We start from the raw sequence: 26,777 nt of genomic DNA, 5'->3' as shown, positions 1-26,777 counted from the left end.
GTATGATATGATATGACCATATGACATTCTCCCAATCTTCTTCTGGATCATCCAAATGCTCTCTAGCAAACTTCAGACGGGCCTGGACATGTACTGGCTTAAGCAGGGGGACACGTCTGGCACTGCAGGATTTGAGTCCCTGGCGGCGTAGTGTGTTACTGATGGTAGGCTTTGTTACTTTGGTCCCAGCTCTCTGCAGGTCATTCACTAGGTCCCCCCGTGTGGTTCTGGGATTTTTGCTCACCGTTTTTGTGATCATTTTGACCCCACAGGGTGAGATCTTGCGTGGAGCCCCAGATCGAGGGAGATTATCAGTGGTCTTGTATGTCTTCCATTTCCTAATAATTGCTCCCACAGTTGATTTATTCAAACCAAGCTGCTTACCTATTGCAGATTCAGTCTTCCCAGCCTGGTGCAGGTCTACAATTTTGTTTCTGGTGTCCTTTGACAGCTCTTTGGTCTTGGCCATAGTGGAATTTCGAGTGTGACTATTTGAGGTTGTGGACAGGTGTCTTTTATAATGATAACAAGTTCAAACAGGTGCCATTAATACAGGTACTGAGTGGAGGACAGAGGAGCCTCTTAAAGAAGAAGTTACAGGTCTGTGAGAGCCAGAAATCTTGCTTGTTTGTAGGTGACTAAATACTTATTTTCCACCATAATTTGCAAATAAATTCATTAAAAATCCTACAATGTGATTTTCTGGAATTTTTTTTCTAATTTTGTCTGTCATAGTTGAAGTGTACCTATGATGAAAATTACAGGCCTCTCTTATCTTTGTAAGTGGGAGAACTTGCACAATTGGTGGCTGACTAAATACTTTTTTGCCCCACTGTAAATATGAACTTTATCGAACAAAACATACATGTATTGTGTAACATGAAGTCCTATGAGTGTCATCTGATGAAGATCATCAAAGGTTAGTGATTCATTTTATCTCTATTTCTGCTTTTTGTGACTCCTCTCTTTGGCTGGAAAAATTGCTGTTTTTCTGTGACTAGGTGCAGACCTAACATAATCATTTGGTGTGCTTCGTTGTAAAGCCTTTTGGAAATCGGACACTGTGGTGGGATAAACAACAAGTTTATCTTTAAAATGGTGTAAAATACTTCTATGTTTGAGGAATTTAAATGATGAGATTTATGTTGTTTTGAATTTGGCGCCCTGCACTTTCACTGGCTGTTGTCATATTGATCCCGTTTGCAGGATTCAAGCCTTAAGACTTTTTAACTGGGAGTATTCTCCAATATCTTCATATTATTTCCCTGTGCATATAACCTGTGTATCATACAGTATAACAGGCTGTACCTGTGCATATAAAACTGGGGCTTCCTCCGTGGATGAGATCGTCGTTGTCAGGAAGGATGAAGGGACACCTCTGCTGCACCTCCAGACAGTACTGGCCACACGGGATCCTCTTACTGCAGTGCATCTGTGTGGTCTGGAAGTACTGTGAGCACAGCCAGGGCTTATATACCATCTAGGGATTCAGAGAGGGATGGGATGGAGAAGGTGGAGGGAGAGAGCATATTGATGGGTTAAAATTGGGTTGCCATTGATGGCGCACACACACACACACACACACACAGTAATGTATGGATGCACACACAAACGCACGCTCACGCACACACACACACCATCCTTGACCTCTATTGCAATTGATTTACTTGAATTGATCAGACTTCCTGGTATGCAGATTCCAATTAATAAGGGCGTTGGTGGGAGAGGTCCTCTCTCTCTCTCTCTAAGACGTAAAGTACAGTATGCCACAGGCCTCTCTTGTATTCTATAAGCCTTCCTATTCTCTCTCACATATTCCTCAGTTCTACTGTACATATTGTCTCTCACATATTCCATATTGTCTTAAATTTATTCCATACATACAGTACGAGCCAAACGTTTGGACACACCTGCTCATTCCAGGGTTTGTCTTTATTTAGAATATTTTCGACATTGTAGAATAATAGTGAAGACATCAAAACTATGGAATAACATATATGGAATCATGTAGTAAACAAATCAAATGTTAAACAAATCAAAATATAATTTAATATTATAAGTAGCCCCCCTTTGCCTTGACGACAACTTCGCACACTCTTGGCATTCTCTCAGCCATCTTCATGACCTGTAATGCATTTCAATTAACAGGTGTGCCTTGGTAAAAGTCAATTTGTGGAAATTCTTTCCTTAATGCATTTGAGCCAATCAGTTGTGTTGAGACAAGCTAGGGGTGATATACAGAAGATAGCCCTATTTGGTAAAAAAATAAAGTCTATATTATGGCAAGAACAGCTCAAATAAGCAAATAGAAATGACAGTCCATCATTACTTTAAGACAAAGGTCAGTCAATTCTGAAAATATCAAGAACTTTGAAAGTTTCTTCAAGTACAGTCGCAAAAACCATCAAGCTCTATGATGACCGCTGTAACGTACTGGGTGTAGTGGTTGAGAAGTCAGGCGCAGGAAGCAGAGAGTTCAGGGTAGTGCTATATTTAAATGCACAAAACGGCGAACATAAGCCAACCCCACGAAAACACAGGGCGCACAACAAAACAAATGTCCCGAACACGGGGACTGAAACTGTCCAGAAAAACCCACGAAATGGGAAACACGTAACCCACAGACAAGCACACAAGTTACACAAAACATAGAATGAAAAACATAGAATGCCCACCCCAACTCACGCCCTGACCAAACCAAAATAGAGACATAAAAAAGGACGTGACAACCGCCACAGGAAAGGAAAGACCCAGAGTTACCTCTGCTGCAGAGGATAAGTTCATTAGAGTAAACTGCACCTCAGATTGCAGCCCAAATAAATGCTTTACAGAGTTCAATTAACAGACACATCACAACATCAACTGTTCAGAGGACTGCGTGGATCAGGCCTTAATGGTTGAATTGCTGCAAAGAAACCACTACTAAAGGACATCAATAATATGAAGAGACTTGCTTGGGCCAAGAAATACGAGCAATGGACATTAGACTGGTGGAAATCTGTCCTTTGGTCCAAACTGCCGTGTCTTTGTTAGACTCAGAGTAGGTGAACGGAGGATCTCTGCATGTGTGGTTCCCACCGTGAAGCATGGAGGAGAAGGTTTTATTGTGTGGGGGTGTTTTACTGGTGACACTGTCCGTGATTTATTTAGAATTCAAGGCACACTTAACCATCATGGCTACCACAGCATTCTGCAGCGATACACCATCCCATCTGGTTTGGGCTTAGTGGGACTATGATTTGTTTTTCAACAGGACAATGACCCAACACACCTCCAGGCTGTGTGAGGGCTATTTGACCAAGAAGGAGAGTGATGGAGTGCTGCATCAGATGTCCTGGCCTCCACAATCACTAGACCTCAACCCAGTTGAGATGGTTTGGGATGAGTTGAACTGCAGATTGAAGGAAAAGCAGCCAAAAAGGCTGTTGGAAAATAATTCCTTGTGAAGCTGGTTGAGAGAATGCCAAGAATGTGCAAAGCTGTCATCAAGACAAAGGGTGGCTACTCTAAAATCTAAAATATATTTAGATTTGTTTAACACTTTTTTGGTTACTACATGATTCCAAATGTGTTATTTCATAGTTTTGATGTCTTCACTATTATTCTACAATGTAGAAAATAGTAAGAATAAAGAAAAACCCTTGAATGAGTAGGTGTCTCCAAACCTTTGAATGGTACTGTACACCTACTGTAACGACACAACCCTTCATACAGTACACAATGTATTCCATTGACCTATTGTCTCAGACATATTCCAGAGGCCTTCCTATTCTCGCACACATATTTCCTAGGTATATTCCCTGGGCTCCTCGTCTCAACAGATTTACGATAAGCCCGCTGTCGCTATATGGTGTATTGTGGAGCTGACACCTGTTAGCGAGTGTGTCTCCTAGTTCTCCACGCCGCTCCCGGTCCCCATGCGGCTACGGTAATTAGCCGGTGGTTCCGGTGAATCACTCAAAGCTTGTTTGGGGAAGTGGGGAGCGCTAGGCACGTTAGTGCCCGCCGCGGGCTAACCGTCACGGCTCAACACACTGCACCCAATCATAGATCTTGTCAATCCCCTCCGCAGATTAGATAGTTATGCTGTGTGTGCGTGCATGCATGTGCGTGTGTGTGTAAGGCTCTTGCTCAAATGATGTGACTCTCAATGTGCTCTTCATTAGATAAATCTTTGGCATTTGATGATGAACAGTAAGCCAGGCATTAGCACGTAAAAAAAGGTTAATCTATTATTTCCTCAGTCACAAATACAGGAAGCTTATGCTTTCAGCACCATGGACAGCTCTGTAAATAACTATAGTGAACATAAATACTGTATAAATGCAACATGTAATAATTTCAAAGATTTTACTGAGTTACAGTTTATGTACTGGACAATTCTTGATACACCATGGAAATTGTTGAGCGTGAAAAACCCAGCAGCGTTGCAGTTCTTGACACAAACCAGTGCGCTTGGCAGCGACTACCATACCCTGTTCAAAGGCTCTTCAATTGTCACCCACTGAATGGCACACATACACAATTAATTTCTCAGTTGGTTCAAGGCTTAAAAATCCTTCTTCAACCTGTCTCCTCCCCTTCAGCTACACTGATTGAAGTGGATTTAACAAGTGACATCAATAAGGGATCATAGCTTTCACCTGGATTCACCTGGTCAGTCTATGTCATGGAAAGAGCAGGTGCTCTTAATGTTGTATATACTCAGTGTATATGGAAATCAGTCAATTGAAATTAATTCATTTGGCACTAATCTATAGATTTCACATGACTGGGAATACAGATATGCATGTGTTGGTCACAGGTACCTCAACAAGCTAGGGGCGTAGATCAGAAAACCAGTCAGTATCTGGTGTGACCACCATTTGCCTCATCGAAAGTGAGCATTTGCCCATTGAAGTCGGTTAGGACGCCAAAGTGCAGTCAGGTCAAGACCCTGGTGAGGACGATGAGCATGCAGATGAGCTTCCCTGAGACGGGTTCTGCAAGTTTGTGCAGACCATTTTCGGTTGTGTAAACCCGTAGTTTCATCAACTGTCTGGGTGACTGATCTCAGATCATCCTGCAGGTGAAGAAGCCAGATGTGTAGGTCCTGGGCTGACGTGGTTACACGTGGTCTACGGTTGTGAGGCTGGTTAGACGTACTGACAAATTCTCTAAAACAATGTGGAGTGGAGTTTTATTTGTCTCCAGCACAAGGTGCACCTTTGTAATGATCATGCTGTTTAATCAACTTCTTTATATGCCACACCTGCGGACGGATTATCTTGGCAAAGGAGCAATGCTAACTAACAGGGATGTAAACACATTTAAGAGAATAAGCTTTTTGTGCGTAGGGAACATTTCTGGGATCTTTTATTTCAGCTCATGAAACATGGGACCAACAATTTACATGTTGCATTTATATTTTTGTTCAGTATAATAATAGAATTCCAGATGGATGTGAAATGAGAGTGAATTTAACAGAAAGACACATATTGCCCTTCACTCTGCGCTGGGCAGTGTGTGTATGTCACAGCAGTAAACACGATCACGTCATTACGTTAATGTCACATCCTCATCCACACATTATCACAGCATTGTGTGTGTGTGTGTTTGTGTGTGTGTGAGTGACTGTGACCTTACGCATAGAACCCTGCAATGTCTATGCCTGAAAATAGGGTGGCGATAGGGAGACAAAGACTTTGAGAGAAATCATCTCATACATCTCATAAATCATCTCACATCTCAAGCAGTATCTCATATTCCAAAGTCAAATCTGATCATGTCCCTACCCCCAGGGCTTAGCGGATAAAGAATCATGCTAGATAATCAATAACATCACACTCAGGGAGATTAACCCAACAACACGCCTCTGTGGAGACTTAACCCTCCTCCAACCAAAACTCTAAACACTCAGGATTTAGGCTAAATATATCCTTTAAAGTGAAGAAGAAAAGGCAGAGATGGATGAAACCTAAAGCATATCCTAAGGCCAGTATTAGAGCTATTAGCTAGCAACATGGTTCAGGTTTGCAGTGTTGTTGCTGCTGTGAGCACTGCAGATTACTGTAGTGCTGCAGCAGGGCTAGCCTTGCATGGGGCCGCAGTGCAATGTAGGGTCCACTATTTGTGCCTGCCTCTCTCTCTCTCTTTCTCACTCTCGCTACCTCGCTCTCTCTCTTTCGCTCCTTGTGGGAGGGGGGATGGGGTGAAAGGGGTCGGATGAATGGAGATACGTATAGAACACTGGAAACATTGGAAGAAGAAGAGAGCAATAAAAAATTATCTGGTACCTATACTATAAACATAGCCTCTACTTCAATCAACCCCACTTGCATGCTCAAGGTCAGCATTTATTTTCCTGTCCTCACTGAACTCTTTCTTCACTTTCTTCTCATTTTCAGTCATACTCGCCGTTTCATCTTTCTCAAACTTTTATTTGACTTTTTTCTTCTCTTCCCCTCATCCTGTCTTATCCATATGCGTTAGTGTCTCGTCTCCTTGGCGAGCTACAGTGTTATAGCTAAGCTGTCCTCCTGGATTGTAATTATTCCATTATGATTAGCCTAATAAGGTTGTAATTGTCGGAGGGCCTTTCAGCGCCCTATAGTATTGGTTTTACAAGGCCTGGGGTGGCCTTGCATTGTCAGAGCTTTGTCTTTGATGTTTTATCTGTGCTCCTGCTCCCCTGTATGCAGGGCAAACTGCTGACTGAGGTAGGGCTAGAGGGAGGGAGTGCACGGGAACACACCGGATTACTGCAACCTTACACATAGAAATCAAATGAATAGAAAGGGTGTCTCCAAGTAAATAACGGCATAATGGGTGGACTTGCAGCCATTTTGCGTGTGCCCATGCCTGGAAGTAAAAGCAGGAAGTGTATCTTTCAATCTGTGCTGTGATTTGTTGAGTCAACTCAACTGACATTACAAAAATTAATTGCATTGCATTAGCCACATCAGTTAGCATCATTTGAATGAACATTATATATTACCATGGCAATCAATCATCACTTGCTAGAACATTCCAAAATACCATGGAAATTATTGCATCACAATACAAGGCAGCCTTTGCGAGTGTACCCATGAGTTTACCAGTCACATTGCCAGGGTTAGAGGTTCCAAGCCTGTTTTATTCATTCTATTTCTAAGGTCTTACACTCCTCACGCACCCCACCACCACAGCTTACTGTAAAACATAGTAATTTACTGCTTCATTACATTCACTTTTCATTTATCCCCTCCCCTTTTTCTGCAAACCCTTTAATTTAAGCATCTACAGTACAGTAGTGTTGGAATAAACCCTCAATCATCTACAGTACAGTAAGTTGGAATAAACTCTCAATCATCTACAGGACAGTAATTTGGAGTAAACCCTCAATCATCTACAGTACAGTAAGTTGGAATAAACCCTCAATCATCTACAGGACAGTAATTTGGAGTAAACCCTCAATCATCTACAGTACAGTAAGTTGGAATAAACCCTCAATCATCTACAGTACAGTAAGTTGGAATAAACCCTCAATCATCTACAGGACAGTAATTTGGAGTAAACCCTCAATCATCTACAGTACAGTAAGTTGGAATAAACCCTCAATCATCTACAGTACAGTAAGTTGGAATAAACCCTCAATCATCTACAGGACAGTAATTTGGAGTAAACCCTCAATCATCTACAGTACAGTAAGTTGGAATAAACCCTCAATCATCTACAGTACAGTAATTTGGAATAAACCCTCAATCATCTACAGTACAGTAAGTTGGAATAAACCCTCAATCATCTACAGGACAGTAATTTGGAATAAACCCTCAATCATCTACAGTACAGTAATTTGGAATAAACCCTCAATCATCTACAGTACAGTAAGTTGGAATAAACCCTCAATCATCTACAGTACAGTAAGTTGGAATAAACCCTCAATCATCTACAGGACAGTAATTTGGAGTAAACCCTCAATCATCTACAGTACAGTAAGTTGGAATAAACCCTCAATCATCTACAGTACAGTAAGTTGGAATAAACCCTCAATCATCTACAGGACAGTAATTTGGAGTAAACCCTCAATCATCTACAGTACAGTAAGTTGGAATAAACCCTCAATCATCTACAGTACAGTAAGTTGGAATAAACCCTCAATCATCTACAGTACAGTAAGTTGGAATAAACCCTCAATCATCTACAGGACAGTAATTTGGAGTAAACCCTCAATCATCTACAGTACAGTAAGTTGGAATAAACCCTCAATCATCTACAGTACAGTAATTTGGAGTAAACCCTCAATCATCTACAGTACAGTAAGTTGGAATAAACCCTCAATCATCTACAGTACAGTAAGTTGGAATAAACCCTCAATCATCTACAGGACAGTAATTTGGAGTAAACCCTCAATCATCTACAGTACAGTAAGTTGGAATAAACCCTCAATCATCTACAGGACAGTAATTTGTAATAAACCCTCAATCATCTACAGTACAGTAATTTGTAATAAACTCTCAATCATCTACAGTACAGTAATTTGGAGTAAACCCTCAATCATCTACAGTACAGTAAGTTGGAATAAACCCTCAATCATCTACAGGACAGTAATTTGTAATAAACTCTCAATCATCTACAGTACAGTAATTTGGAGTAAACCATCAAGCATCTTCAGTTCAGTCTGCAGTACCCCAGGAAGCCTCAGGTTTACACATTTTTGGTCCAGCCCAGCACTAGCACACCTGATGCAGCTACACAGCAAATTGGCCAAATGCACAGCAAATGACCTAGTATTGATTTTTCAGTGATTTCGAATGGTTTCTGCAGCTGAAGCAAGATAATCAGTTTTACTCTGTGGAGAGTAAATTGTTCCCATCAAAACCATGCCTATTATTACATTTTTCCCATCAAGCTCTACCAAAATTAGATTTTTTTGGAGGGGATTGTTTTTAATATCTGTGTTTTTGCATGTACATTGATTGATTGATTGATTATCTTATGCTACACAAAGCTAATAGCATAGATTTTTCTAAATGAATCCAATCAGTTACTTAGATTTATTCCAGATTTAATGTTCCTAACAGGTTGTGGGTGAATAAAATTCCAACTGTCGGATGTCCTAACACTGGCTGGATTCCAATAGGAATTACATATCGCTTTGCAAGCCAGCATAATATAACTTTCAGGCCTGATGTGGTCTGTAAACCAGTAGGTTCCCAGCACCACTGGGTTGGGGTAAGACATGGCTATCAAAGTAAGGCTTTATGATATATGTACTATATATGTACTACAGTTTAATTGTAGTAACGTTCACCTACAGTAGGACCTCACTTAGTGACTAACAAATATAGTCATGTTCGGTAACTCTACAATTCACTAGAAAAGGCAAGGTACACTGGGCAATTATGTTGGAGGCGTGGCTTAGTTAAGACCTGCCATTAAATGTGTTATTTTTGGCCACCCGTGAGTGGAAGTGTTGTACCAGTTTAAGTGGTCAATTGTTCTGTTAAGTTAAGCTTGAGCATGTCTGGTGCCAGATATCAGGTCTTTTATAATGCTTACATAAGAGCACATGGCAATAAAGACTTGAAAATATTATTGCAATGTCCTGAACAGTGATTCAGAAAAGTAATGTTTCTCTCATGGCTAACTACAGCTCTTTGAAACACTTATGTTAATCAACTTGGATACAGTGTTGAAGTAAAATCATCTCAAGCTAATTTGGTGATACATAAAGCAAATCAAACATTGAAATTGCATCTAATACTTCAATTGCATTGACAGACTGGTCCTTTGTGGCAAAGCTCTTAAAAAGAAAATCTGAAAAAATGAGATTGTACTCCACCTACATTTTTCCTACTGTTTTTATCAAACAAATGTCAATTACAACATGCTCTAGGTAACACTGACCAATTTGCTGTGTGGCAATTCAGAGGGAAAATATAAATAATGTCACTGTTGCAGTTCTTTATTGAAGATGTCTTCACACTGAGTGGCACCAGTAGAGTAGCTATCTAGCTAGTATATAAACACGCACCTCTGAAAACACGCCTTCTCCGATGTTTGTTACGAGGCAGTACTTATTTTAATGAGGTAAGAGAATATCATGTTACCATTGGTGTATTAAAACTTCTTCGGAATCGCATTAGCTAACATAGGCTAATGCGATTAGCATGAGGTTGTAAGTAACAAGAACATTTACCAGGACATAGACATATCTGATATTGTTTGGGGAGAGTGAACAGTTTTGAACATGAAAAGTTATTAATAAACAAATTTGGCACGTGGGAAGTCTTGATACAACCTTTTTAACAGAAATACAGTGATTCATTGGATCAGTCTAAAACCTTTCCCATACACTACAAAAAATACAAAAGAACAGTTGTTTTTTTCTTTGTATTATCTTTTACCAGATCTATTGTGTTCTATTGTGTTTAAAATGAGAGTTAAAGTGATGTCATCTTGTCCCCTTAATAATGAATCCATGTGTTTGACATGTGGAGGGGACGAGTAACTTTATGATCAAACTTTATCAATGTCAAAGCAACAGTCATTTTTCGTACTTTGGTCATCATACTTTGATCTGGTTTCCTTCAAATATCATCAAATGTCATGAAAAACATGATTTTGACTGACCTTTAACTCAACACTGAGTGACCTTGTCAAGAGATACGGACCTCTTGGTGTGATGATAAAAAAATTACGAGGTTTTATTGCATAACACCATTGGTACAAACTATGTACACTTCCTAGTGTTAAAAATACAATATAAGGTGTTATTGAATAACACTGACAAAGTGTAACAGTGTCAGTACTAGGCATGGTGTTACATTTAACACTGTCATTGTTGATTTAAAACTATTTGAAACAAATGTTCTGTGTAGTGAAGGGCATGATGATTAGTTGACTAGTTGAATATGGTGTGCTACTGCTCAGTTGCAACAACATATGCAACCCTATTGATCCCAGAGGAACATATTGAGAAATACTAGACCAGAGAAAACAAAACTCTTTCTTATAGCGTACCATTTCTGAGGTGAGTTGAGCAGACTAGCAGTCGAGGCAATATGAAATGTAAAGGGTGAATAGTCAGATGGAGGTTACTCTACTGCAGGAGGAAGCATATAAACAAGCAACTCATTTCCCACAGGGCTCTCTGAGCACTAGCAGCAATGCCCCCTCAGAGCTCTAGTACAAGCTATGGGTGAGGGGTCGCATAGAAATTTCCAACCTCACGGATGGCTAACCACACCAACACGCACACTCCAATACACTCAAAGATAATAACACTACTGTTCAAAAGTTTGGGGTCATTTAGAAATGTCCTTGTTATTGAAAGAATAGCACATGTATTGTCCGTTATGATAACATCAAATTGATCAGAAATACACTGTATACATTGTTAATGTTGTAAATGACTATTTTAGCTGGAAACGGCAGATATTTTTAATGGAATATCTACATAAGCGCACAGAGGCCCATTATCAGCAACCATCACTCCTGTGATCCAATGGCACATTGTGTTAGCTAATCCAAGTTTATCATTCTAAAAGGCTAATTGATTTCTAATTGATAATTAGAAAACCCTTTTGAAACTATGTTAGCACAGCTGAAAACTGTTGTTCTGATTAAAGAAGCAATACAACTGGCCTTCTTTAGACTAGTTTAGTATCTGGTGCATCACCATTTTTTGGTTCGACTACAGGCTCAAAATGGCAAGAAACAAAGAACTTTCTTCTGAAATTCGTCAGTCTGGTGTTGTTCTGAGAAATGAAGGCTATTCCATGTGAGAAATTGCCAAGAAACTGAAGTTCTTGTACCACGCTGTGTACTATTCACTTCACAGAACAGCACAAACTGGCGCTAACCAGAATAGAAAGAGGAGTAGGAGGCCCCAGTGCACTACTGAGCAGGAGGATAAGTACATTAGAGTGTCTAGTTTGAGAAATAGAATCCTCAAAAGTCCTCAAATGGCAGCTTCATTAAATAGTACCCGCAAAACACCAGTCTCAACATCAACAGTGAAGAGGTGACTCCGGGATGTTGGCCTTCTAGGCAGAGTTGCAAAGAAAAATCCATATCTCAGACTTGCCAATAAAAATTAAATATTAAGATGGGCAAAAGAACACAGACAGAGGAACTCTGCCTAGAAGGCCAGCATCCTGAAGGAGCCTCTTCACTGTTGATGTTGAGCCCGGTGTTTTGCGGGTAATATTTAATAAAGCTGCCAGTTGAGGGCTTGTGAGGAGTCTTTTTCTCAAACTAGACACTCTAATGTACTTGTCCTCTTGCTCAGTTGTGCTGAGCAATAGATCTGGTAAAATATAGTTTGAACGGTAGTGTACATACAAACACACACACACGGACAACCAAGGAGAAGGATACACTCAATGAAAGTAATCAAGCATGAATGTAAACAACCAGCAAAGACTGACGACATGTCTCTGCAAGCATTAACCTGATAGCCAATAGTTTTGCTCATTAGATTATAAGTAAACAAACATTGCATTGAGTTTGCTGAGGCTAAACTTACCACAATCTCATTGTTCTTTTGGCATTATAAAATCACCTGACTCTACCAGATCAACTGACACTATCACATACACAAAGCAAGGTTAGACAAACCAATAACACAGTGTATGTATTGAGCAGCCTGCAATGAGCTAGCTTAGCCAGATGAAGCTTAGTCAGAGAAGACTGGCTAACAGTCTAGCACATAGCCTGTCGACACAAGACATGTGTACAGTAAATGTAGCAGAACTAAAACTAATAATCTCAAGGAAAGGACCAGTGTATAGAGAATGAATGGGCAGATTAAGTCAAAATGGTCAGCAAAGCCAATGTGAACACAATAGAGTAACAAAGGGGGTAGCTAGCTAGGCTGCAGGCAGGTATGCAGGCAGGTATGCAGGCAGGTATGCAGGCAGGCTGGCTGAAACACAGAAGGAAACAACATTGATTGGAATGGAAGTGAGGCTTGAGAGCCCTACAATATACACTGCCTGACTGGGACATATTCAATTACAGTCATGTTACATTTGAATGGGTATGACAACCTAGGCGGGCTATTTTTCAAATCTGAACTGAGAATAGATTCACCTATTGGTGCTATTGGAACACAAAACCCTGAAGCACGCACACACATCCTCACCTCTTTTAATAAGAGCAGCTCATTTGTCAGTGTAAACCATGCTAATGTTATTACCGCACAGCAAGGGCCACATTATACAGAGTGGGTTTATTAAATACAAGAAACACACACACACAAACAAACACACACACACACACACACATCTGATGCTTTCAGTACCACGGACAGAACCAGCTCAGCACAAAACTGCATCACCAATGTATTACTGAACTATACTGAACAAAAATATAAACGCAACATACAACAATTTCAAAGATTTTACTGAGTTACAGTTCACAGAAGGAAATCAATTGAAATAAATAAATGAGGCACTAATCTATGGATTTCTCATGAATGGGCAGGGACACAGCCATTGGTGGGACTGAGAGGGCATAAACCCATCCACTTGGCAGCCAGGTCCACCCACTGGGGAGCCAGGCCCAGTTAATCAGAATTAATTTTTAGCTACAAAAGGGCTGTATTACAGACATAATACTCCTCAGCACCCTCCTCCCCCTCATCAGACCATCCCGCGGGTGAAGAAGCCGGATGTGGAGGTCCTGGGCTGGCGTGGTTACACGTAGTCTGCAATTGTAAGACACATTTTAGAGTGGCCATTTATTGTCCCCAGCACATTGTGCATCTGTGTAATGATCATGCTTTTTAACCAGGTGAAATGCCCACTAACAGGGATGTAAACCAATTTGAGCACAACATTTTTCTGGGATCTTTTATTTCTGCTCATGAAACATGGGACCAAGACTTTACATGTTGCGTTAAGATTTAAGTTCATTCAGGTGACTGTGACTTTATCAGACGTACCCCTAAATGCTTCAGTGTTGTCATGTCAAGTCAGTGTGCTTAATAAAGCAACAAAGACCCACTGTAGACTCCAAAACAGAGCTTACGGTACAGTAGCAATAGGCTCAGCCAGGTTTCTGTCAGTCACTCTGCCTATACTGGCTCACTGTACCATAGAGATCAATAGACATGAGCCTTTAGACTGACAAGATAAGAGAAAACCACCCCGTGATTCAGTCACACACACAGTGAGAGAGAGAGAGAGAGAGAGAGAGAGAGAGAGAGAGAGAGAGAGAGAGAGAGAGAGAGAGAGAGAGAGAGAGAGAGAGAGAGAGAGATGAGACCAAGAGGGAGTGAACAGAAAAGAGGGTAGAGAACTCGACAGTATGGAGACTATAGTCTGCACATAACTGAACATACACGCAAACACACACAGACACGTATGCACAAACAACAATGGATTCTGTTTGATTAATCAAGGTTTTGTGATGTTATTCCTATATAGTGTTTTCATGCTGACACTAACAAAGATAATTAATTTGACAAAGATAATTATCAGGAAGAACCTACTGTGAGTAAGAGTGATGAATCAATATTCACCTCAGCGGTACAGGCAGCATCTAGCTTAACCACACTTTTCCAAAGTGTACTACCATCTGGGGGGGGGGGGGGGGGTAGTAAATCACTTGTCTATATAATTTAACAGCTTATTCACAAAACAACACTGGTTGAACCCATGGCTTCAAGGATGGGGTGTGTGCTTGGGTGTGATGTATGTGTGCTTGGGTGTGATGGGTGTGTGCTTGGGTGTGATGGGTGTGTGCTTGGGTGTGATGTGTGTGTGTGCTTGGGTGTGATGGGTGTGTGCTTGGGTGTGATGGGTGTGTGCTTGGGTGTGATGGGTGTGTACTTGGGTGTGATGTGTGTGTGCTTGGGTGTGATGGGTGTGTGCTTGGGTGTGATGGGTGTGTGCTTGTGTGTGATGGGTGTGTGCTTGGGTGTGATGTGTATGTGCGTGGGTGTGTGCTTGGGTGTGATGGGTGTGTGCTTGGGTGTGATGTGTGTGTGTGCTTGGGTGTGATGTGTGTGTGTGCTTGGGTGTGATGGGTGTGTGCTTGGGTGTGATGGGTGTGTGCTTGGGTGTGATGGGTGTGTGCTTGGGTGTGATGTGTGTGTGCTTGGGTGTGATGGGTGTGTGCTTGTGTGTGATGGGTGTGTGCTTGGGTGTGATGTGTGTGTGCTTGGGTGTGATGGGTGTGTGCTTGGGTGTGATGGGTGTGTGCCTGGGTGTGATGTGTGTGTGCTTGGGTGTTTGTTTGCCCTGCTTTCCCAGCAGGGTTCAATGCAAGTTTTGTATTCATGTGCTCATCTGCAAAAATCCCCATTGCAAGTAGCAGAGGAATATTGGACTAATAACACACACCCTACATTTCTGATTCCGTTTTACTAGGCCTGAAAGCAAACACGACTAAAATACTACACAAAACATCATGGTGATGAAAAAACTGAATGAATGAAAGATCTCGCTCTCGCTCTCTCTCTCTCACTCACTCACACAACAGGTCACAAATATTGCTGCTGTGATGGCACGCTGGTATTTCACCCAGTTTTTATCAAAATTGGGTTTGTTTATGAATACTTTGTGGATCTGTGTAATCTGAGGGAAATATGTATCTCTAATATGGTCATACATTTGGAAGGAGGTAAGGAAGTGCAGCTCAGTTTCCACCTCATTTTGTGGGCAGTGTGCACATAGCCTGTTTTCTCCTGAGAGCCAGGTCTGCTTAAGGCTATGCTCACTGAATCTGTACATAGTCAAAGCTTTCCTTAAGTTTGGGTCAGTCACAGTGGTCAAGTTTTCTGCCACTATGTACTCTCTGTTCAGGGCCAAATAGCATTCTAGTTTGCTCAGTTTTTTTGTTATTTCTTTCCAATGTGTCAAGTAATTATCTTTTTGTTTTCTCATGATTTTCTTTGGTTTAATTATGTTGCTGTCCTGGGGCTCTGTGGGGTCTGTTTGTGTTTGTGAACAGAGCCCAAGGACCAGCTTGCTTAGGGGACTCTTCTCCAGGTTAATCTCTCTGTAGATGATGGCTTTGTTATGGAAGGTTTGGGAATCGCTTCCTTTTAGGTGGTTGTAGAATTTAAAGGCTCTTTTCTGGATGTTGATAATTAGCGAGTATCGGCCTAATTCTGCTCTGCATGCATTATTTGGTGTTTTACGTTGTAAATGGAGGATTCTTTTGCAGGGGGGTCCGCTCACCAACCAAGGGGGGCGGACCCCAGACCTCCTAACATAAAGGGCAATGGGTTCTATAAATAATGTAAGTATTTTTTGCCAGATCCTAATTGGTATGTCAAATTGTATGTTCCTTTTGATGGCATAGAAGGCCCTTCTTGCCTTGTCTCAGTTCGTTCACAGTGGAAGTTACCTGTGGCGCTGATGTTTAGGCCGAGGTATGTATCGTTTTTTTGTGTGCTCTAGGGCAACGGTGTCTAGATGCAATTTGTATTTGTAGTCCTGGAGACTGGACCTTTTTTGGAACACCATTATTTTTTAGATTTACTGTCAGGGCCCAGGTTTGTGCAGAAGATCTAGGTACTGCTGTAGGCCCTCCTTTGTTGCTGACAGAAACACCAGGTCATCAGCAAATAGTAGACATTCTGCCTTCTTATTATTCGAACATGCTGATCATTTATGAACATTTGAACATCTTGGCCATGTTCTGTTATAATCTCCACCCGGCACAGCCAGAAGAGGACTGGCCACCCCACATATGCTCTCTCTAATTCTCTCTTTTTTTCTCTCTCTCGGAGGACCTGAGCCCTAGGACCATGCCCCAGGACTACCTGACATGATGACTCCTTGCTGTCCCCAGTCCATCTGACCGTGCTGCTGCTCCAGTTTCAACTGTTCTGCCTTATTATTATACGACCATGCTGGTCATTTATGAACATTTGAACATCTTGGCCATGTTCTGTTATAATCTCCACCCGGCACAGCCAGAAGAGGACTGGCCACCCCACATAGCCTGGTTCCTCTCTAGGTTTCTTCCTTTCTAGGGAGTTTTTCCTAGCCACCGTGCTTCTACACCTGCATTGCTTGCTGTTTGGGGTTTTAGGCTGGGTTTCTGTACAGCACTTTGAGATATCAGCTGATGTACGAAGGGCTATATAAATAAATTTGATTTGATTTGATTAGTAGACTGTTCTAGTGCCCACGTCAATTCATTGATATATATGTTGAAGAGGGTGGGGCTTAAGCTATATCCCTGTCTCACCCCACAGCCTCGGAGAAAGACATGTCTTTTTGGTTTGTATCCCACTGTGAGGATCAACGCTGGAGACAAGCAGGTACAGGGAGAACATTTAACTTCTTGGCGCACCCATCCCGTTAGCGGGATCATTTTCGTCAAGCTATCCAAGCGTTTATGTTAGGACATCTCTCTCAGCAGACAAAACATTACAAACAGCTAGCAGCAAAGTAGATTGGTCATGAAAGTCAGCAAATAAATCAAATGAATCGCTTACCTTTGATGAACTTCGGATGTTTGCACTCACGAGACTCCCAGTTACACAATAAATGTCCTTTTGATCGATAAAGATTATTTTTATATCCAAAAAGTTTGTAGAAAAATGTCAATTTTTTTTTATCAATCCTCAGGTTGTTTTTACAATAAATAATAAATAATATTTCAACCGGACCGTAGCTTTTTCAATAGGAGAGAGAGAAAAAATGTCTGCTCCAAGCTGTTGCGCATGCAAAACTCTGCTGGCAAAACTCTGCTGGCACCCAACCATCCACTTTTCCTCAATTTTTTGCCTGCAATATCAGTTCTGTTATACTCACAGACAATATTTTGACAGTTTTGGAAATTTTAGAGTGTTTTCTATCCTAATATGACAATTATATGCATATTCTAGAGATTCTGGGCCTGAGAAAAATTCATTTGGGTACGTTTTTCATCCAAACATCAAAATACTGCCCCCTACACTCAACAGGTTAATAAACAACAGACATGAAACAGAACAGGAACAGTGTCTGGAAAGGGGAAAAATAAAAATGCTGATACATGGAACAAACTGAGGAGCAGACAGATATAGAGGGTGTAACAACAAAGTAATGGAGTCCAGGTGAGTCCAATATTGCGCAGCTGTGCGTAATGATGGTGACAGGTGTGAGTAATGAAGGGCAGCCTGGCACCCTTGTATGCCAGAGAGGGGTAGCGGGAGCAGGCGTGACAGTAGGGGCACCACACGGCGTCCCACCTGGGCGAGCCTGACGGGCTGGCCGCCTGCCGAGCAAACCGAGGTAGAAGACCTCTCAGAAGACCTCTTGAGCCAACCCGACGAGCTAGCTGAAGCACCCCCGGTTCCATCGGTGAAAGCACACAGACCCGACGCCACCAACCAAAACAAAAATCTAAAACTCCCTGATGCTTCCTTTAGTGATGTCAGCATTCTGTGAGGATCAATGCTGGAGACGAGAAGCAGGTACTGGGAGAACATTTAATAAACAACGGACATGAAACAGAACATGAACAGTGTCTGGACATTTCACTGAGGATACCATCAACACCACAGGCCTTTTTGGGTTGGACATTTTGTATTTTGTCCTGTAGTTCATTCAATGTAATTGAATGCCTCCGCCGGCTCGTCAGGCTCCCCTGCCTCAGCTGGTCTGTCAGGTTACCGCGTCCCAGCTGGCGACAGGTTCCCGCGCATCAGCAGGGGTGACCGGTCCTCTCCTGACCCCGGGGATCGTCCCTTGGGTTGGGGTACCATCATGTATGCTCTGTCTGGCGCTTTAGGTCTGCGCCATGCAAAATTAGCATACCACCTGAGTCCCTTCCCTGTTTCACACCTAGTAGTATGGTGGATGGGACTACCAGCTCTCTGTAACCTAGAGGGCAACCAGTGTGTCCGTCTCCTCTATGCCATGTTTCTTGTAGTATGACAATGTCTGTATTTCCGATTTCTTTGGTGAAGTCCAGCTTCCTGCTCTTTAGGCCAAAGGCAGATGACCTCAGGCCTTGAATATTCCAGGATGAGATAGTGAAGGCTTTGTTTTCCATAAAGTGTCCAATGTTGTTGGTCGTGTGTTTTGGCATCAGACCAGTAAGTGTGAGCAGAGCATCTGGTACATGCCATTGGCTTGGGCTAGTGTAAGAGTGGGGATTGGGCCTGTTTGCCTGCTCACGGCCTGGGCGTAAGTGTGACTTCCATGTTGAGGTCCTCTTTGCGGGAGTGGGGGGGGGGGGGGGCAGGAGGAGCATAGGTGTGATCTGAGGGAGCCTAAATGGTGTGTGGGCATGGTTGACTTGGGGGGTGTGGATGTGGCTGGTGCTGCTGTGGTCTGGATGTAGGTCCTCTAGGCGTGGGTCCTCTATGTGTAGGTCTGAAGGGGGTTCTCGCTTGTCTGGGCGGCATGTCTTTTGATCTCTTGCTCCTGTGTGAAGTGTTTGGACTGCGTTTGAGGGCGATATCCTTTTAGGGTACGGGTGAAAGTGGGCATTGCTGCCTTGTATAGGTGGACCTGGTTGTATAGGCTGTTGAAGTCCAGGGTGGAGTGGTGTGCCAGGAAAACATTTGGTTTTGAGTCACAGTCACGAGAAATACTTGTGTTTACCCGTTGTATGGTAGCAGGGAGAAGTCTTTTTGTGGTAGCAAGGTGGAGATAACCACTTGTGCATTTGGGGAAAGTAGAAGAAGCTTTTTCAATCACCCCTCGAGTGCTGTGGCCACCCTTTCATGCTGTGCTCTCAGGTTGTTTGTGCCTGTGTGTATTATTATGTGGCTGGGTGACCCTAGTATGTCCTCAGACAGAAGACGCGCTGGGGTAGGACACCAGAGTTCAGACAATCTGTGTTTGGGAATAAGTTAAATATCTTGTATACAGTATATTTCCCGTTTCAGTCCATAAGTAGTACAATACGTGGCTTGTGTAGGTTTTGCCTGACGGGGGGGGGGGGGGTACTCAGAGGGGGTTGGATCCCCTGGGCTTGGGATCTTCATTTGTCTGTCCTGCTGTGATGTCGACACTATGGTCAGGGTCTGGGGTGGGCTGTTCTACTGGCTTCTCTGCGGGGGTGGACACCCCTCTAATGGGTTGTTCTCTGACACACGCCATTCACTCACCCTCTCCTCCAACAGTCTGATCCTCTCCTCTAGTGCTCTGTTCTTCTCCTGCTCTTTCTCCTTTTGATGTTGTCTCACCACAGTCCACAGTCCAGAGTGCAGATAGAGTTGAAGTGTACATACACCTTAGCCGAATACATTTAAACTCAGTTTTTCACAATTCCTAATATTTCATCCTAGTAACAATTCCCTGTCTTGGTCAGATAGGATCACCACTTTATTTTAAGAATGTGAAATGTCAGAATAATAGTAGAGAGAGATTTATTTCAGCTTTTATTTATTTCATCACATTCCCAGTGGGTCAGACATTTACATACACTCAATTAGTATTTGGTAGCATTGCCTTTAAATTGTTTCAATTGAATTTTGGCCCATTCTTCCTTACAGAGCTGGTGTAACGGAGTCAGGTTTGTAGGCCTCCTTGTTTGCACACGCTTTTTCAGTTCTGCCCACAAATGTTCTATAGGATTGAGGTCAGGGCTTTGTGATGGCCACTCCAATACCTTGACTTTGTTGTCCTTAAGCCACTTTGCCACAACATTGTCCATTTGGAAGACTTGAACTTCGTGACTGATGTCTTGAGATGTTGCTTCAAAATATCCACATCATTTTCCCCCCTCATGATGCCATCTATTTTGTGAAGTGCACCAATCTCTCCTGCAGCAAATGACCCCCACAACATGATGCTGCCACCCCTGTGCTTCATGGTTGGGATGGTGTTATTTGGCTTGCAAGCATTCACCTTTTTCCTCCAAACATAACGATGGTCATTATGGCCAAACAGTTCTATTTTTGTTTCATCAGACCAGAGGACATTTCTCTAAAAAGTACGATCTTTGTCCCCATGTTCAGTTGCAAACCGTAGTCGGGCTTTTTTATGGAGGATTTGGAGCAGTGGCTTCTTCCTTGCTGAGCGGCCTTTCAGGTTATGTCGATATAGGACTCGTTTTACTGTGGATATAGATCATTTTGTACCTGTTCCTGCAGCATCTTCACAAGGTCCTTTGCTGGTGTTCTGGGATTGATTTGCACTTTTCGCACCAAAGTACATTCAGAACACGTCTCCTTCCTGAGTTGTATGACGGCTGCGTGGTCCCATGGTGTTTATACTTGCATACTATTGTTTGTACACATGAACATGGTACCTTCAGGCGTTTGGAAATTGCTCCCAAGGATGAACCAGACTTGTGGAGGTAAAAATAAAAAAAAAGCTGATTTATTTTCCCATGATGTCAAGCAAAGAGGCACTGCATTTGAAGGTAGGCCTTGAAATACATCCACAGATACACCTCCAATTGACTCAAATTATGTCAATTAGCCTAACAGAAGCTTTTAAAGCCATGACATCATTTTCTGGAATTTTCCAAGCTGTTTTTAAAGGCACAGTCAACTTAGTGTATGTAAACATCTAACACGCTGGAATTGTGATACAGTGAATTATAAGTGAAGTAATCTGTCTGTAGACAATTGCTGGAAAAATTACTTGTGTCATGCACAAAGTTGATGCCTTAACCGACTTGCCAAAACTATAGTTTGTTAACAAGAAATTTGTGGAGTGGTTGAAAAATAACCTAAGTGTATATAAACTTCTGACTTCAACTGTATATATTCAACATTCTATCTGTGACTTTGACGATTTACATTACTGGCTTTATAGAACTGTTCCCCTGCAACTGGTGCATTTGAGCCAACCAGCTGCCTTTCAACCAGCTGCCTTTCAGCCCGCTGCCCCAGTGGAGGCTTTTGGAGGGTGGGATTAGTAATGGAGCCCCTGGTCTCATTGGGCCTCCTGGGTGTAGCTCCACTGCATTTCTCTGCCAATGGTTCGCACAAGGCTGAGTGTATCTTACAGGCAATAGAGTGATGTGTTTGGGTGTGTGTATTAACTTTCAACATCACTTGAAGGACAATTAGTCTCGTACAAACACATCCCCTACATGCAAGCACACACATACGCTAAACCACTGAAACACACACACACACACATTGCACAGTCACACAGTAATCGACTAGTTATCTAACTCTCAAATAACTTCTATACTCCCCTACATTAATCCATGAGATGCTGTTTGCATTTCTGGGCCTGAAGTCACACTAAACAATAGCAGCAGCAGCATAAATCCATATACTCACTCTGTGGTATTACTACTGCACTCAACACTGCAACAAGCACTACAGCGATGCAGTACCACTCGTCAAAAAACAATATCACTTACATACTCGGATATAACAGTGACTGTATATCACTCTGCTCCACTCTGCTGTAATGAGACAAGAGAAAATGCTTGTAAGTTGGCTTGCTTCACTCACATAATGGTCATAATCAAAACCTGGACTGTTTGTCACAGAAGCCCCCCGCCCCCACACACACACACACACCTTGACAGACTCTTCCCTTGACATGTTTAGTTTACTCATGATGTGGTACACATTGGCATCAATGTTCATCTGACATGGTGATCACTGACACAGTTACACCAAATAAAGTCTAATAGAAAGGAGGATGTCACAGAAGTTTATCGGGGGGGGGGGGGGGGAGAAGGAGGGCTCCATGGGAGGAGAAATCAAAGGTAGCTGTTCTGTAATGGAACAGAGTTGTGGATATACCCACTTTCTTTAACAATTCATTCTAAAACGTACAGTTCCTGACTCTGCACTGCAGCGGAAAAAGTAACAGCTAAAAAAGACCAGAAAAAACAGTCTTACATTAAAAGAGTGGAAGAGAAAAAGCATTTCCCTGCCAAACTACCAAGCCACATTATGATTATTATCCTCTATTGGCCAGCTGTGGTGGTAATGATATGTACAGATCACACAATAATGGAGTTACGTTGGGAAGACGGTTATTCAGTGGTGAGATGCCAGAGGGTTGGAAACAGGCAGCATGAATATGGAACAGGACGGAGGTCAGACAGACAAATACATGCAGTAGTCTAAATATGCACATATTCCTGCTGCCAACAGCGCCGGAAATAGAATACAACTCACACAGGTCTACAGACTAGAACTCTAACAAAGTGAAATAGAGAGGGAGGAAGAGAGAAAGGGAGGGAGAGCGAATGAGACAGACAGAGAGAGAGAGAGAGTGTACAGATACTATAACATGGGGTGAAAGCTAAAGAGAGGGAAGATAGGGAAGGAAGGAAGGAGCCAAGAAAGTGGTGATAAAGGAAGAGGAAAGAAGAGAGAGATGGAGAGCAGGAGATGAAGGAAGGGAGAAGGAAGACAGAGAGCCAAAGAGCAGAGAGTTCACAGATGGAAGTCTGAAAGCAAACAGGTCTGTGTGACACGTTGAAAGCTGCGGCAACATTCTCTAAGCTCTCTAAGCTCTGAGGTGAAACCACTCAGCAGTACAACAGTACAGAGGGCAGAACAGCAAAATAACAAACAGCAGTGGGTCGCACAAGGCCGAGCTTACAGGCAAGCGAGTAGTGTGTGTGTGTGTGTGTGTGTGTGTGTCTGTCTGTCTGTCTGTGTGCATGTAGGTAAGTCCTGGTGCCTCTCAAACAAAGAGAAGCAGAGTACTGCTAGATACAATCTCAGAGACATGAGCAGACCATGCAGTTTATAAGCTCAGAGACATGTTGTTCTCCCTGTGGGAGCACGTGGCTAGAGTCTGTGTACCCATGTCCTACACACACACTCCTACACCCACACAGCCCCTTGCAGTGAGGGAAAGAGAGAAAATCAATACCAGCTCTATGTTTAATTCCTGGATGAACGTGTTCTATAGCTGGAGAGGAGTTTGTATTAATAATAGGCTACAGCATAAAGGGACTTTTAGGCTGCAGACCAGTTTTCTGCAGGATACTGTGCTGCAGCAATCTTCATCTTCTTCAATGCCAGCTACTGCTTTTTATTTCCCAGAGAGTTACTGATGGATTAGGTAGTCATTTGAAGAGAAAGCTTGTGTTTGAAGGATGTGTATTAGAAGCAGACGAGGCCAGACTAAAGAAGGCTGGAAGATTAGACAAGCTAACCTAGATTTTCAACACAGAGTTGTCTGAACGTTACCTCCGAAAAACATTCTAGGGTGTAAATGTGTAGCTCTGCAGGGGAGCTTTCCTTGAACTCTTATTAGAATTAAATATCAATGTTTTCCTTTGATATTATCCCAGTATTTCTGGAACACAATGGCTGATTATATAATAGTCTAACAGGTTTGTGAGTGTAATGTTATCAAACAGTAGAATCTAAATGAAAACATTTCCTTACATTCTGGGAATGTTCTTTGTTAGCTGGGTAGACTGCGGGCTCCCAGGCCCTGCACTAATGTATCTCTTTAATAGAGCTGTGAGGTGAGCTAGTTTTATTTATAATGGCAGGTCTGTTCCTACCTCTCTCGCCCCAATACTGCTCTCTCACAGCGCACAGTGACTACAGAAGGGTTCTTAATGAGATATTGGTCTTCGGAGGATACCGCTCTGGTTCTTTCTCTAGTTCTGTCTCTCTCTGCCTCTCCACTCTCCCTCTGAGAACAGATGAAACTTGTTAAAAATTAAACCGGATTTAGGCCCTTAAATATTTTGTGAAGCAGATGTCTGTGTGTGCGTGCGGTCACATCTGTGTGTGCGAGGGTGTGCATCTGTGTAAGTGTGTGTTAGCAGCTTGTATCTAGACCCCCCTCACACACACACACACACACACACACACACACACACACACACACACACACACACACACACACACACACACACACACACACACACACACACACACACACACACACACACACACACACACACACACACTTCCTGAAATGAGGCACACAATATCTGGGGCACCTTACAGCTGCTCTCTCTCACCCCTCTCATTCTCTCTCTCTGTCTCTGTCTGTCTGTCTAACCCAGTTATGTTCTGCTGAGCGGGGTTAGTGCAGATTGAGTCATGACCCTGCTGTCTTCCAAGGAGTCAGACAGAGTCCACTCCTCTCCCCTACCCTCCTCTCCTCTCTCCTCCATTCCCCTCCTTCCAGGATTACAGCATAATTCCATGTGGGTTTAAAGCCTTGTCCCCTGTAGGACCATATACATTTTCCCTGGGGATGGAAACACAGTACTGCTGTGGTTCTCTGGTCCATGCAGGCTGCTGCTGCACCAACATGACTACTCAACATGAAATATCAACCCTCCTCCTCTCCTACATAACAGTCTCTCACACACACCGTAATACTCACACACACACACTTTGTGCTGTCAGGATATTTCACAGATGTCTCTGCCAGGATATTTCAGGTTACAGTTCCCTCACAGCATATACAGTGCATTTGGAAAGTATTCAGATCTCTTCTCTTTTTGACCGCTTGGTCGGGGAGGTAACCAAGAACCCGATGGTCACTCTGAAAGAGCTCCAGAGTTCCTCTGTGGAGATGGGAGAACCTTCCAGAAGGACGACCATCTCTGCAGCACTCCACCAATCAGGCCTTTATGGTAGAGTGGCTGGATAGAAGCCACTTCTCAGTAAAAGGCACATGACAAAAGGCACATAAAGGACTCTCAGACCATGAGAAACAAGTTTCTCTGGAGTGATGAAACCAAGACAGAACTCTGAATGCCAAAGAAAACCTGGCACCATCCCTATGGTTAAGCATGGTGGTGGCAGCATCATGCTGTGGGGATGTTTTTCAGCGGTAGGGACTGGGAGACTAGTCAGGATCAAAGGAAAAGTTTACCAGAGCAAAGTACAGCGAGATCCTTTATGAAAACCAGCTCCAGAGAGCTCAGGACCTCAGACGGTTCACCTTCCAACAGGACAACGACCCTAAGCAAACAGCCAAGACAACGCATGAGTGCCTTACAAGTCTCTGAATGTCCTTGAGTGGTCCAGTCAAAGTCCAGACTTGAACCCAATTGAACATCTTTGGAGAGACCTGAAAATAGCTGTGAGGAGATGCTCCCCGTCTAACCTGACAGATCTTGAGAGGATCTGCAGAGAGGAATGGGAGAAACTCCCAATATACAGGTGTGCCAAGCTTGTAGCGTTATTCCCAAGAAGATTCAAGGCTATGTTCACTGCCAAAGGTGCTTCAACAAAGCACTGGGTAAAGGATTATAAACTCAGCAAAAAAAGAAAACAACCCTTTTTCAGGACCCTATCTTTCAAAGAAAATTCATAAAAATCCAAATAACTTCACAGATCTTCACTGTAAAGAGCCCAGCCACCCCAGTCATAGACTGTTCTCTCTACTACCGCATGGCAAGTGGTACCGGAGTGCCAAGTCTAGGACAAAAAGGCTTCTCAACAGATTTTACCCGCAAGCCATAAGACTCCTGAACACCCACCAACCCCTCTTTTACGCTACTGCTACTCTCTGTTCATCATATATTCATAGTCACTTTAACCATATCTACATGTACATACTACCTCAATCAGCCTGACTAACCGGTGTCTGTATGTAGCCTCGCTACTTTTATAGCCTCGCTACTATACAGTGGGGCAAAAAAGTATTTAGTCAGCCACCAATTGTGCAAGTTCTCCCAATTAAAAAGATGAGAGAGGCCTTTAATTTTCATCATAGGTACACTTCAACTATGACAGACAAAATGAGAAAAAAAATCCAGAAAAATCACATTGTAGGATTTTTAATTAATTAATTTGCAAATTATGGTGGAAAATAAGTATGCCTTAGGCATGCTTCAAGGAGGAATGAGGACCTCAGATGTGAACAGGGCAATACATTGCAATGTTCGTACTGTGAGATGCATAAGACAGCGCTACAGGGAGACAGGATGGACAGCTAATCGTCCTCACA

The 26,777-nt window shown here is 42.7% G+C and overlaps 1 protein-coding gene across 1 annotated transcript in view; it reads right to left on the bottom strand.

Moving 5' to 3' along the window:
• Positions 1-26,777, bottom strand: part of LOC109870628 (transmembrane protein FAM155A) — a 143,657-nt gene that overhangs the window by 9,650 nt on the left and 107,230 nt on the right. The window contains exon 2 of the mRNA XM_020461185.2: positions 1,309-1,480. Coding sequence (XP_020316774.1) covers positions 1,309-1,480 — 172 coding nt within the window. The remainder of the gene's footprint in view (positions 1-1,308; positions 1,481-26,777) is intronic.

This window comes from Oncorhynchus kisutch, linkage group LG26 (genome assembly GCF_002021735.2).
Source record: "Oncorhynchus kisutch isolate 150728-3 linkage group LG26, Okis_V2, whole genome shotgun sequence".
Classification (NCBI taxonomy): domain Eukaryota; kingdom Metazoa; phylum Chordata; class Actinopteri; order Salmoniformes; family Salmonidae; genus Oncorhynchus; species Oncorhynchus kisutch.
Note: the sequence above shows the minus strand (reverse complement) of the source record. Positions and strands in the feature narration are given on the sequence as shown.